This window comes from Rhea pennata, chromosome 11 (genome assembly GCF_028389875.1).
Source record: "Rhea pennata isolate bPtePen1 chromosome 11, bPtePen1.pri, whole genome shotgun sequence".
Taxonomy (NCBI): Eukaryota; Metazoa; Chordata; class Aves; order Rheiformes; family Rheidae; genus Rhea; species Rhea pennata.
The window spans coordinates 2,413,096-2,425,678 of NC_084673.1; the positions used below are offsets into that span (position 1 = coordinate 2,413,096).

The 12,583-nt window shown below is 39.2% G+C and overlaps 1 protein-coding gene across 1 annotated transcript; it reads right to left on the reverse strand.

Annotated features, from left to right (window-relative positions):
- Positions 1-326: 326 nt before the first annotated feature.
- On the reverse strand, positions 327-8,836 carry CHMP1B (charged multivesicular body protein 1B). The gene is made up of 8 exons (XM_062584809.1): positions 8,668-8,836; positions 6,015-6,112; positions 5,195-5,341; positions 4,377-4,445; positions 3,861-3,968; positions 2,891-2,934; positions 1,973-2,045; positions 327-1,007 (listed from the first exon to the last, which is right to left on the reverse strand). The coding sequence occupies exons 1-8, from the start codon at positions 8,681-8,683 to the stop codon at positions 963-965; spliced, it is 600 nt and encodes a 199-aa protein (XP_062440793.1). The 5' UTR covers positions 8,684-8,836; the 3' UTR covers positions 327-962.
- Positions 8,837-12,583: the final 3,747 nt, after the last annotated feature.

Genomic DNA, 12,583 nt, shown 5'->3' on the forward strand with positions numbered 1-12,583 from the left:
TTAAGAAAAGATCACCTGTGAGAGGCTGAGGAGAAAAAGCTATTCCAAGGGAACGTCCTGGTTAGCAAAAACCGAACTAGGACCTTGACTCACCAAGAAGGACTATGAAGACCTGAACTTGAGCAACAGCACTTCCATGTATGATAAAATATTAAAATGCAGAATACCATGAAAAGGAAAGACATGGAGTAAGACAGAATAGAAAAAAAACAGAAAGGTGAATGGCATAACTGGTTGCACCCCAAGCAACTGAAAAGAAAGCAAACTGGAGAAGCTGGAGCACTCAGCATTAAACCATGAGATAGCATTCAACAGAACTGACAAAGTTTGAAAAATATATTTTATTCCTCCTGTACTAAAGTGATGACACCATACAACTTCCCAGTTATACGAAAACAGCTTTTGGTAACCAAACCATTCACTTCAGCATAATTACTGTAATTTTAAAATGCTTAAAAAAAAAAACTCTACAGACTGAAGTCCACTTATTTGTTTTAATAAGCATATTTTCATGAAGTCCACACTGTCCACCTCTGTGTGTTCAGTAAGTTTGGCCATGTAAGGAAGTCAGCTATAGCAATCATCTGAACTGAATACATCAGTTCTCCAACCATAAACAGTCTTCATAATTTAAAAAATTCACTTCATAATTTAAAATATATCAATGACACTCTGCTTTTCTTTCAGCTAGATTGTGCCAACATTACTACTTGATTTTATGAAAAGAGCTTGCAAAAAAATATATCAACTTCAAAATGTACAGAAAAAGATATTAGAGAGCTGATATTTTTGAACTACCTGATGTATTTAGAAAACAAGAGCAAGCTAGGAGTGAAGTATTATATATTACAAGTTATTTAAACACGTAAGTCATACCGTATACACCTTTCTAGTGTAGTGTAGGATTAGTTACATAAAGGGTATTTTGAAAGCATGTACAAAAAACTGCAGCTTTGATTAACTTAAACTTGATCACGTAGGCGGGCCAATCTCTGTGACAGCTCATCCTGCAGAAGTGTAGAAGGAAAAAAAAAGAATAATATGAAAATTAATTGTTGCAGAGTTCTGCAACAGTGAAACAATCTCACCTCAAGATGGTATGAAATAAACTTGTACAAGTCATAACAAAAGGACCTTAAGAGCGGCTACACTGAGTTAGACCAGAGGTCCATCTAGCTATCTTGTCTCCAACAGTGGATACCTAGAAATGAAGTGCCAAACACATCAAGCATAGATAATTTTTAGGTACGATCTTTGCAAATGTATACCAGTTTACAGAACTGCATCCTAATTCGGATGTGAGAAGAACCTTAGCTGCACCCTCAAGTGACCAAGGCTGGTACTGCTAGGAGGCTATAGCAGTAGATATAACGATTTTTTTTTTTTTTTTTTTTTTTTGGAGGATTGGTACAAGGTGAAAATGAACCTTCAACAAACCCAGAACACGTCAGCTAACACAATTCCCTAGAGCCTTCTGCACTACAACAGGATGAGAGGAGTGAACTGCTTGCCTCAAATATGTTCCACAGCATGGAAAAAGCAACTTTAAGTAATCTGTGCAATCTTTACTTCAAAATGTGCCCACACACAAGAAACCAAGTTATTTATCTAGAGCAAATACAGATCCCTTGAACTATTTCTTTAAGATCTCTTACACATTAAAGGGAGAAGAAAAAAGCCTACTGTATGTTCTGGGAATTGGCTGGATTCATCAGATTCAGAATAGGTAGGACAGACAATTGGTCTGAACTCTAAGACATTATGCAAAACTACACTTGAAATTTCTAAATTTATTGGATGTAATAAACACTGTTAAAATTATTTTCTTTTAAAGACTGTTTCATCCACACAATTTACTACAGACAAATAAAATCTGATCAGAATTTAGTAAGCTTGTTTGACTGAGTAGAGCATTAATTCTCATATCTCACTTCACTAGAAAACATTAATTTCTATTGAATCTAGTATTTACCTGTTCTGCTGAGGCAACACTTGTACCAACAGAACCTGTCTGTCCTTGAGGTAGTTCCATGTTCAGATCAAGACTAATAAAAAAGAACAACAAGAAGAAGTCAGTTATGCAAGGCTAAAGAAAGTACATTAATTGACAAATGATGTGGTACCAGAGATAGCATGAGGTCACTTGTGTCCCATGAATATATGAGTATGTTTAGGCAATTCGAATAGGAAACTTGATTTATCACCAAAAAGACAGATCTTTTACTATAATTAGCAATAGATAAATAAATTCTACTTGATCAGGGCTGAGTAAGACTTCTGTTTAACAAAAGTGTATTAGAAATAGCACATGAGTGTCAAAAGGATATGAAATCTCCACAATTTTTACTGCAGAACTTGTTGAAGGTTCCCACCCTCAAGTCAGAGGGAGGCTTTCAACTCATGTGTCACAACACAGCAAGTAAGAGTTCTCTGAAGTGTTTCAGCGTAACTTCAAAGGTTTAAATAAATCATCATGATTATTTTTGCAGTATCTAACAAGTGAGAAAAGAGCAATAAAAAGTAGGATTAGGGGTGGAGAGAGGGAGAACAGGAGTGAAGAGACATTGCAAGGATTGCTAATGTTAAAGCCAATCCAAGTAAATAATAAAATGCAATCCTGACATAATAAGTGAGACAATGTTATACTAAGCTTTTGCACAATCTTCTCTGCACACTGACATTCACAGTAGCTTTGAATGGAAACAAAACGAAATAATGGCAACAAAACCATTGTAAGAGTGATGTGCAGAGGTAAAAGGAGAATGATTCTTACGTGCTCCAAGAGATTGACACATTTACAGCATGGTTATCCCCGCTCACAGTTAACCTTAAAGTGTTGTTGGAACTAACATATTTATCCAAGTAATAGTCACTCAAACGTATTACCTACCCTGCTTCATCTGCCATTTCTTGTAGAAGCATATCCACTTGATTCTAAAGCAGATAAATAAAAATTGGATCAGTTCGATATTGTAGCTTGCAATAATTTCTTCTATTAAATCTTGAGACAATGGAAATTATTTTTAACAAAACTGATTTAAAGGGAAATATCTTTGACTGAACAACTCTGTACTTAAGCACTAGAGGGCACTCTATGAACTCAGAAAACAAGGAGCACAACTCAGCCTGTCAAACTCCCCTTACTTGAACTTTAGCTTCTGAACCACAACACTTCTTACAGGAAAAAAAAAAGTATAAAAATATTTGAATATAACTGTTATCGACTGCTAACTATTAATCACTAAATCACTGTTTTAAATAACATAGAAAAGAAAATCCTTTATCTCCAACAGATTTGGTTTGTTGGATGCGGACTTAGGTTTAACTTATTTACAAGCCACTATCTCCAGTAAATTTCTCTTTCTGAAAAAACATCTGTTGAAATAACATTTTTCTAAAGGGGACCGGTAATACGCGTTCTTCTTAACTATGTTAAGCACTGCTTAAGAATTTATTTTAGCAAACACTTATCTCACTTGAAAACAAGTAATTAATCTTTTCATGGCACTTACTACTGCTAAGTTCAGTGGTGACTAATGTTGTTTTGTTAATATCAGGAGGTTAGAACTGTTGATTATTTCACAGTACATTTTGCTTTGATAACTGATTCTTCAGTGTCTTCTGCTCATTAAGAATTCAAAATGCTGCCTATTCAATAGAAGAACTAACGTTTTCAATATATACATATGATCCCCTGTATTTGTGAATATAACTTGAACTAGTGCCTAAATCACAAAGAAGCACAAATCCAAAGTGAAAACACTCCATTTCTCAAAGTCGGTTGAAAGTAAAGAAGTGGACAATATTTCCATATAGTTTAGTCATATGTAACTGAGATTGCTTAATTTTACTATTCTTACTTGTGGTGTTGTTAGTGTAGTAGTGCTGCTCATTGTGTCTTCCATCTGTTGTGTCTGAACATCTAGTGTTTCAAACTGATGCTCAAATTTATCCATTAGTGCAGATATCTACAAACAACAACAATCCAGTCAATGATCTGCGAGTAACAGAAGAGCAATGTATTTCAACAGGTAAAACTAGAATCACAGAATAATTAAGACTGCACGCAATTTCTAGAGTTCATCTGGTGCAACATCCACCTCCCCACCCCAGTCGTGCCAAATTTGAAGTTGATGTAACTTTGAAGTTAGAGCAGGTTGCTCAGGGCCCTGTCAAGTCAAGTTCTGAGCATCTCCAAGGATGGAGACTCCACAATCACTCTGAGCAACCTGTTCCAGTGTTCAGCATCTCACTAATAAAAACTTTTTTCCCCCCTTATACTTCATTGGAACATTCCTTTTGTGTAAAATTTGCATCCACTCACTGCCCTTTGTGCTTTCAATGTGCACCTTCAAGAACAGTAAGTTTTTATTTACCTTTTCCAAGTTCATGCTCTTCAGTGTGGCATCCATAGATTTAACTACCCCTGCCATTGACTTCGTTACCTGAAATGACATAAAGGAAAACGATTACAAAGGAAAAAAAAGGGGGGGGGGGGAAGGGTAGTTTCTTTTCCCAAAGGGGGGCGGAGACCCTTTGATACTGTAAAAGCCCTTGGGTAGAAAATTAGATCAATTACTAGGGCAAGCAATATTGTTATCTAAATCCTTCACTTTTTTAGGCCTGCTACTATTTCAGAAGCTTATAGATTAACTCATTCACTTGAAATTAGTGTTCTGAACTGAAACTCAGTAAAGAAAGTGAGATCTATATGGCATGTTAGAGGGTCTCAAATTGTCAAATGTCAAGAGATTGATTTGATATATTCATTACGAGGTAGAATAAACTCTGTCTAAACAGTAGTAGAGTAGTGTACCACCTTAACACAGCACATGAGCTAAAAAGGTTTCTGGCATCAGGAAGTCCTATGTCATCACTTTTTGTCATGCATTTGGAAAGTGAAAAGGAGCAGCATCTTTCACAATAATCTTAACAGCCTAACTAGAGACGACTATCTTTAGCAGCATGAGCAGTAAGAGCCAACAAAGGTTACAAGCCACAAGACACAGTGGAGAGCAATTAATTTCTAAATAGCAACTGCCAGTAAAATTCCATTTCCTGATTTACTATTGATTACATCTAAAAACAAAATTCAAACTTTTCAGCTCATTATAGATAGAATTAAGACACTTACAAGATTGGAGGGACTGTTCTTGCAACAAATTCATACAAAGAACTGTGAGAATAGCCTTACCTTGCCCATTGTGACTGCAGTCTGAACTCTCGCTGCTACAGCATCTACTCTGGCACTCATGCGCAAGAAATTGATTGCTTGATTCTTCTGTCGGATAGCATTTTCTGCATGTATTCGTGCAACTTCCATATTACCCTTCTGGATCGCCTTTTAGAAGTAAACAAATGCATTTTGATTTTCTCTAATCTCTGTAAGGAAATTTTCTGATAGCCTTTTATTTATTTTATTTTTTTTTTTTAAATAAGCATGAATCCATTACAGTATCTTTTTACGAAAAGAGGGGAAAAAAACCCTTTATCCCTGAACAGCTCTCAAACTTTTAAGAAAGAAAAAACTTATTTCCAGAGAAAGAGACATCTAGCATGCACTTCAAGTTTTACAGAAGGTAAACATAAATTTACCCTTTCCTAAAAAGGTTTTCAGTATCAATCACCAAATACAGACACTGTTGGCAGGACTATATTTCATGGATAGAAAATAGTTAAATAAATTTAAGCTCTCTCTGCTACTTTAAGGACTCAAAAACTATTTTAAGGTTTTTCTTCATAAACACTTTAAAAAAGATGATAAATGTTAAGGCAAAATACTTCTAACTTATGGGAATTCAAAACAATTTTCTAAGGAAATAAATGCCATAAGCTCTTAAATAAAGAGCATATTCTTATACTTAATATGTATGTTAAGTTTTATAGTCACGTAACTTATATCTATCACAACAGTATTACTGTAAACAGCAACAAAATGATGTAAAATACCAGAAAATATTATGCTGTAAGATGTAAACAGATCTAAAAAGCATAGTTTTGTATTCATTGCTTACCTTCTTAATTTTAGCCTTTTCAGCCTTTTCCTCTTTGTCGCATTTTTTTGAGTTTCTGCTAAGTTCTTTTGCAGCAAATTTCAAGTTAAACAGGTGTTCTACAGCACAAGTTAAGGGTCTACGAATAGGATCAATATTTACATACAGTATTTTGCTCTCTTATTTGGTGCATCAAACTTAATGTATATTGCATTTCCCTTTTAATCATGTTAAAACTTGTAGAGTGTGATTTAAAGAAGCCATTGAAATTCACACAACCAGGAGATCTATCAAATTGTTTTACAATTACACCACCACATACTACCATCTGGATTCTAAAAGGTAAGGCCACAGAAATAAGCTCAGATCCCAAACAAGCTTTGTTTGAAAGCAAACCTAGTTCCAAGTGATAAAATATCCCGTTAGAGAAACTCTGAACTGAGTTGCCAGGCCGGGGCGGGGGGGAGGAACCACCACTAAAACCAAACACACACATCTCCCCCAAACAAGAGAGAAATTTACAGTATAGTAGTAAGCAGGCTTGGCTGGCCATGCACAGGTGCAAACCTGCAGGCAGGACTGTCCTGTCAAAGAACAGTATGATCTCAAGTTTATATTGCTCATTAAGTTCCTTTATAGAGCAGCTTCCCACCCTTGGGTCACTCAAGTGATTCTGGACTTTCTGACAGTTCTACCATCTGATTTTTTGGGAAAGAACACTTGAATTCAGCAAGGGAAAAGCTTTTTCTTTTTAGCTTTTTTTCTTTTTGGTTTTTTTTTCTTCCTCCAAGTCCTGCTAAAGCTTAAAGATCTAAGACAACAGTAGAACAAGACTTCATCATAATTTAGAATGATGTGCACCAAAAAAGTTAGTGATGAAGAATAAGTAGATGTTGCCAAAAAAAACAAAAACAAAAACAAAAAAACAGCATATATTTAAAATCCTGTTAAGGAAAGTTCCCAAGTAACAAAAAAGTTCCCAAACAAAAATGAAGAGAGTTTTATACATTTCTGTCATGCCATCTTTTTATATCCCTTTATTATATCCTTGCTGCATTTATTTATTAATGCAGCAAGAAGATGGTCAACAGTTAAGTGAAAGCACACAACGTTAAATGTCTTGAGGTACTTGAGGGTCTCTTTCATTTTTCTCAAGTACATAATTTATTTCAGAATTTTTTTCTGATGTCCAAGCATGAATCTTGAAGCTGTGATAGCAACTTGAAGGCATCATAATGTTTGCAGACACATTTATTCTCCCATCCTATAAAGGTTACAAGTAGGTAACTAAAAAGCAATAACTATGCCTGTATATTATGATATCCTTTTAAGTTACCTACCAGTAATACTAAAATTGCTGCCTGCATTTATGTTTCTTTGCTTTAAAACCCAGATCAGTGTTCCTTTCAACACTGCTGTGTATTACATGGACCTGTTCACAGAGTATGCAAATTACCAAACAGGAAATCTGATACCTCTAGGTTATTCATTCAACCATACTTCAGCTCAGCAATCAGAACAAGTAGGTAAAATATGACATCACTTATTTACTGTGATACTGCTGTGATAAACAGCTTTTCAGAGTTTATTTAAAAATAACTTCCTCAATTAGTCATTTGGGACATTTACCTTTGACATTAAAATAGCTCGCTCTGCTGCCTCACTCATCTTCATCCCATGGCAAGCACATACTTGCTCCTCCCTGCAAGAATCTTTCTCAATGCACAGTAACTGAAGTGAAACTAGATTTCCTCAATTAAGTGACTCAGTCACCTGCTCCAACACTTCCACCCAGGTAGTCCCTCTCATAAGTGATGGTGCTCACCACCAGCAGCACATTTCAACTATGTGGAATCAACCTCACTACCTGTAACCTCTTAAGACTTTTTTTTTTTTTTAAACCTGTGAGCTAAGGTCTTTCTACAGAGCAAGGAAGTCCATAAGGGTTTTCCCAATGCAACTTCCTCTTAATATCAGAAAACACTGCGTAGTTTATTCAGCTGACAGCAGTCACTGTTTGGGCAAACGCCTATTTGCCATTAGGTTAACGATGCTGACTTTGTTCCAGTTTCAGCACTGCACCTTTCCTGATGTATGGCATTTCAGATGTTCCTAGGTTTCAGGGTGATTTGTGCTGATGGCAAATATGTGTTTTCCACATCAGGGATGGAGCTGCCCCTCTGTACACCACAGAGCTTGGGACTGAACTTCACTTTTCCTCTGCTCACATCTGCACGCTGCTTTCCACAAAACAAGTCAGACCTGGTCTCATCATCAGAACAAACAGATACCTTCCTACTGCTTTGTTCATCAACACATAGGAAGTGACCCCATATTTAAAAAGCTCTTCTCCTGTTAGTTCCACACCAAAATTTCCTCCTTCGGCAAAAGGCTTTTGAAAGCTCCCACCACCCACGGGGGAAGCTCCAGCCCCACCGACAGCCGAGCGCCGTGGGCAGGGCAGGATGCTCTTCCTCCCCCGCCTTCCCCCTGCGGAGCTGCCCCGGCTCGGCCGCTCCCGTCCCGGCCGAGAGGTGCCCAACGCCCCCTCGCACTTCACCCCCCACCCCGGCCCGGGCCGCCGGTACCAGGCCGCGGACGGCGAGGCCCGGCCCCAGAAGCCGCGCCGGCGGCCGGGCCTCGCCGCCCTCGCCCGCCCCGGCGCCAAGGATACTCTCCATGTTGGACATGGCGGCTCCGCGGCGGCTCCTGCCCGGCTGAAGAGAGGGCGGAGAGGGGGGGAGACGCTGCGGCCCGGCGCTACGGGCCCGGCTCCGCTCTCGTCGGGGCGCCGCCGACTTCCTGCTTCGCCGCCCCGCGCCGCCCCCCGCGCAGCCGCGCCGGGGCCGGGCCGGGCCGCGCCCGCCGCAGCGCGCCTGCGCGCCGGGCCGCGGGGCGCTCCCCGCCGCGGCCGGCCCGGCCCCGCGGCGTGCGCGTTCCGTCGGCGCCTCTGCACGAAGCGAACGGGCCGTGTCCTCACTCTGCACCCGAGCCGCCATCTCGGCTCATACCTACCCCCACCCTATGGTCACACGTTCGCACCTTAATAGCAATCATGCTTCACACCTGCCCTTTCACACGGTGTTGTCACCCAGCTTCCCCTGAGCAACATCTGTCTGAGCACTTGCTTCTTGCTAATGTGGCCTCTCACACCTGCCCTTGGCATCATCTTGTCACACATTTGCCCTCCTGGGGCCATCGTGGCTCCCACCTGCCCCTTGCTGCCATCTTGTCACACACTTGCCCCCTTGCCGCCATCTTGTCACACATTTGACCTCCTGGCGCCATCTTGGCTCCCACTTGCCCCTTGCCACCATCTTGTCACACACTTGCCGCCTTGGCGCCATCTTGGCTCCCACCTGCCCTCTCTCACAGCCACCCCTCAGGGCCGTCATGTTGCTCAGAGAGTTCTTTGTCTCTGTCCCCCTCTTTTTAGCTCGTTGGCCTTCATCCTTGGTGCAGGGAAGGCATGGCCTCAGCCCTGCCTCAGCTTCATGCTGGCCGAGGGGTGCGCGCGATGCTGACCGGCCGGCAGGGCAGGGCGAGGTGCTGCCGCCTCCAGGGGGTCCCAGTTCCTGGAGCAGCTTTCCTCATAAGTGAGCTGCCACCATACTTCCCGGAGCGGGACCTCAGCCATCACACAAAAGGCAAAATTGCAGGAAGATACCACGTGGCAGCGTAGTGACTGCTTTCTAGAGAACAGCCTGGTACGAAAGGTTCTGGTTCTGAGATCAAGAAATTTGTTAAACAATTTAAAGCAAATTGTGTGTACATTTGTTTTGGAATTAATATCATACGAAGACCAAAATGAGCATACTGAGCCCAGCTAGCACCTCTTGACCGGCCAACAGCAGATGTCTAGGGAACAGTTAAGATCAGGGCAAGCATAAAATGGTGTTTGCCAGTGTACTCTCCAAGCCTCCAGCAGTCTGTGATACGCGGCCTTCCTGAGCCAGAGATTTCAGCTCAGGCTTGAATTTAATGGCGTGATGGATTTTACTCCTGGGACTTTAGATTCACAAACACTTTAGCATCTTAAATGCCTTTTATTTAATAGTTGCACTGCACTGCGTGAAGTGTTGGTTTCCAGCTTGCTTTTGGCTAGCGTCATGGGGCATCCCGGTTTGTTACCAGAGGAGGGAGTGAGCAGCCCTTCCCCGTTCACCTTCTCTGTGACATTCATGGTTTTGTTTACAAAAGACACATTTTTGTCTCCTATCTGAGAAAGCCCATAGTAATTTTTTCTTCAGTCTTGCTTCATTTCAAACATTTTCCGTGGTTCATTTCTTGCACAGAAATCGTTTCATACAAAATCGAGCTTTTGTTGGTGGTGGTAATGTTTTCTTTTTGTTTTCCTTCACAGAGGTTCGTAATAGTCTGCTCAGTCTTATTATAACCCAACACCTTGTCCTTGAATAGTAACAATAAGCTCAGGACCTTCATTATAATTGTAAAATTAGAGTTTTTTTCCCTCCATGTGCATCACTTTACATTTATCTGCACTGAATATCACCTGCAATTTCATTGCCTGGTCACTCAGGATCTGCAGTTTTTCACAGTCAGCTCTCATCTTTCTACCAAGAACTTACTAACCCAAGCAAAGTTGTCCACCTTACTGTTCAAGCCCAGTTTAAATAATATCCTCAGTAAATATGGCCCAGCACAAAATAAAATCCGATCTCCATTCTAAGGAGATTCATTTTAAAACCCAGTCCTGCAGACATTTACATACAGGCTTAATACTGGGCACTCTGTTGGTCCTAATAAAACAAGTCATTATATATAAAGTTAAGCACGAGATAGTAATAAGTCAAGAATGGACATTGTACTAGTGAGACTCTAACCTCAGAATTTCAAACCATCAGCAAAATATTTACTAACAAATCAGGACTGTATTTATTTGTTTTGGAAAAAATGAAAAAGTCGATAAGCTATGCCTTCCTTTTTTCCTCTGAAAAAATATTTACCTTAATAATTAGTTTAAAGATAAACATGTGTTTAATTGCTTTACAGTATTATGGCTTATATTATTAGCGAACTTTCTGCTAAAGCTAGACTATTATAAAATATGTCACATATATATACGTGAAAACATTATTTATATAGGACAAAGATGACACAGACTAAGCTTTTTATTAGTCTTGCCTATAATTTATTTATACTTTCATAAAAGTTTTCTGTTCTATTTTTAAGATTATCCTCTCTTGGGACATGTTTCATTGGGAAAAAAAAAAGAAAATACAATATTAATATATTGTAATACTTTTTTTTAGTGGTAATAAATTTTAAACTTGACAAGAAAATAACATCAAATTCTAATGTACTGGGGAAAATATTGAAAACTTTCTATCACATCACATGCTTCTGCTGCTGTTCTTTTTTTTTTTTTTTTCCCCAATAGTTAAAGAAACTATGGAATTACTTTTTCCAAGTAACCAGAATTTTATTACATGTAAGTAATTAAAGGAACCTTAAATCCCCCACAATTTTCCTATAAACTTTACTGGCCCTAAACTAAATTCCCTGGAGTCTGTCCTACCTGCAGCTGTAGGCTATTCCAGGATACTGTAATCTCTTTTCTTCCTTTTGAGCCTGTAGAGAGTAGAAGTAGATTAAGTTACTGATTTTTAATACATGGAGAAAAAAAAGAAATAACCTGGAAAAAGATACTGATTTAACACCCACAGGGTTTACTAAAAGAACTTTCGCTGACTTGTAGTGAGTGTGTTACATACACAGGTTAATATTCTGGAGAACAGAGGCCATAATCTTATTCATAACACAGAGGATGACCTATATAACACCATTAGTGTAGGGATTTGATACCAAACTGTATTTTTATCATGTTTATCAAAAAATTCTAAAATGTTGCCATTTATTGCTTATATACCGGTATGCCTAAGAAAAGGTGCTCCACTCGTGTGCAAGGTTTCACTTCGGATCGCTTGGAACACAAAGAGCTAATGAGAGTTGTGCTCAGTGTCGAAGTGCTGTAGATGTCATTTTCCAAGCTCGTGACAGTCTGCTTTAATAAGTGATAATTCCTCCAGCAGGCTAAATTATTTTCTTGAGTCACCTTGCTGAGTCACTCCAATATCTTGAGATGCAAGTCTCCTCAAGTTGTATCTTTCAGTCAGAAGCTGTTACAGTGCTGTAGTGCCTAATTTTTACAAGACCGAGAGTCTGAACTAATAATTTTGAAAGAAGTAAGGAGGGCTCTCACTAACTGTGATATATATTAATTAACAACAGCATAATTTTATCCACAGACCTGTTCTAAGAAAAAGACTCGCCCTCTAAACTCAACCTCTCCAAAAAAGAAACAAAACAAAATGACAGCAACCTTCACCATATCTAATAAATTATTCCATGTCTAGAAAGAGTGAAAAAAAAATGAGATTTTATGCCTTTGAATTTACTGCTAGGCAGAACATAGTTACAGGAACAGAACTTTGAAAAAGGCAGTGAAGAAGGTTCACAAGCTTATCATTAGCTGAAAGGTTTTTTCACCTTGAAATCACTTTAAGAGAATGTATTTCTGAATGTCTTCAGCTTTTAATTAAATAGTTATTTGTAGTAGGATGAAGTTA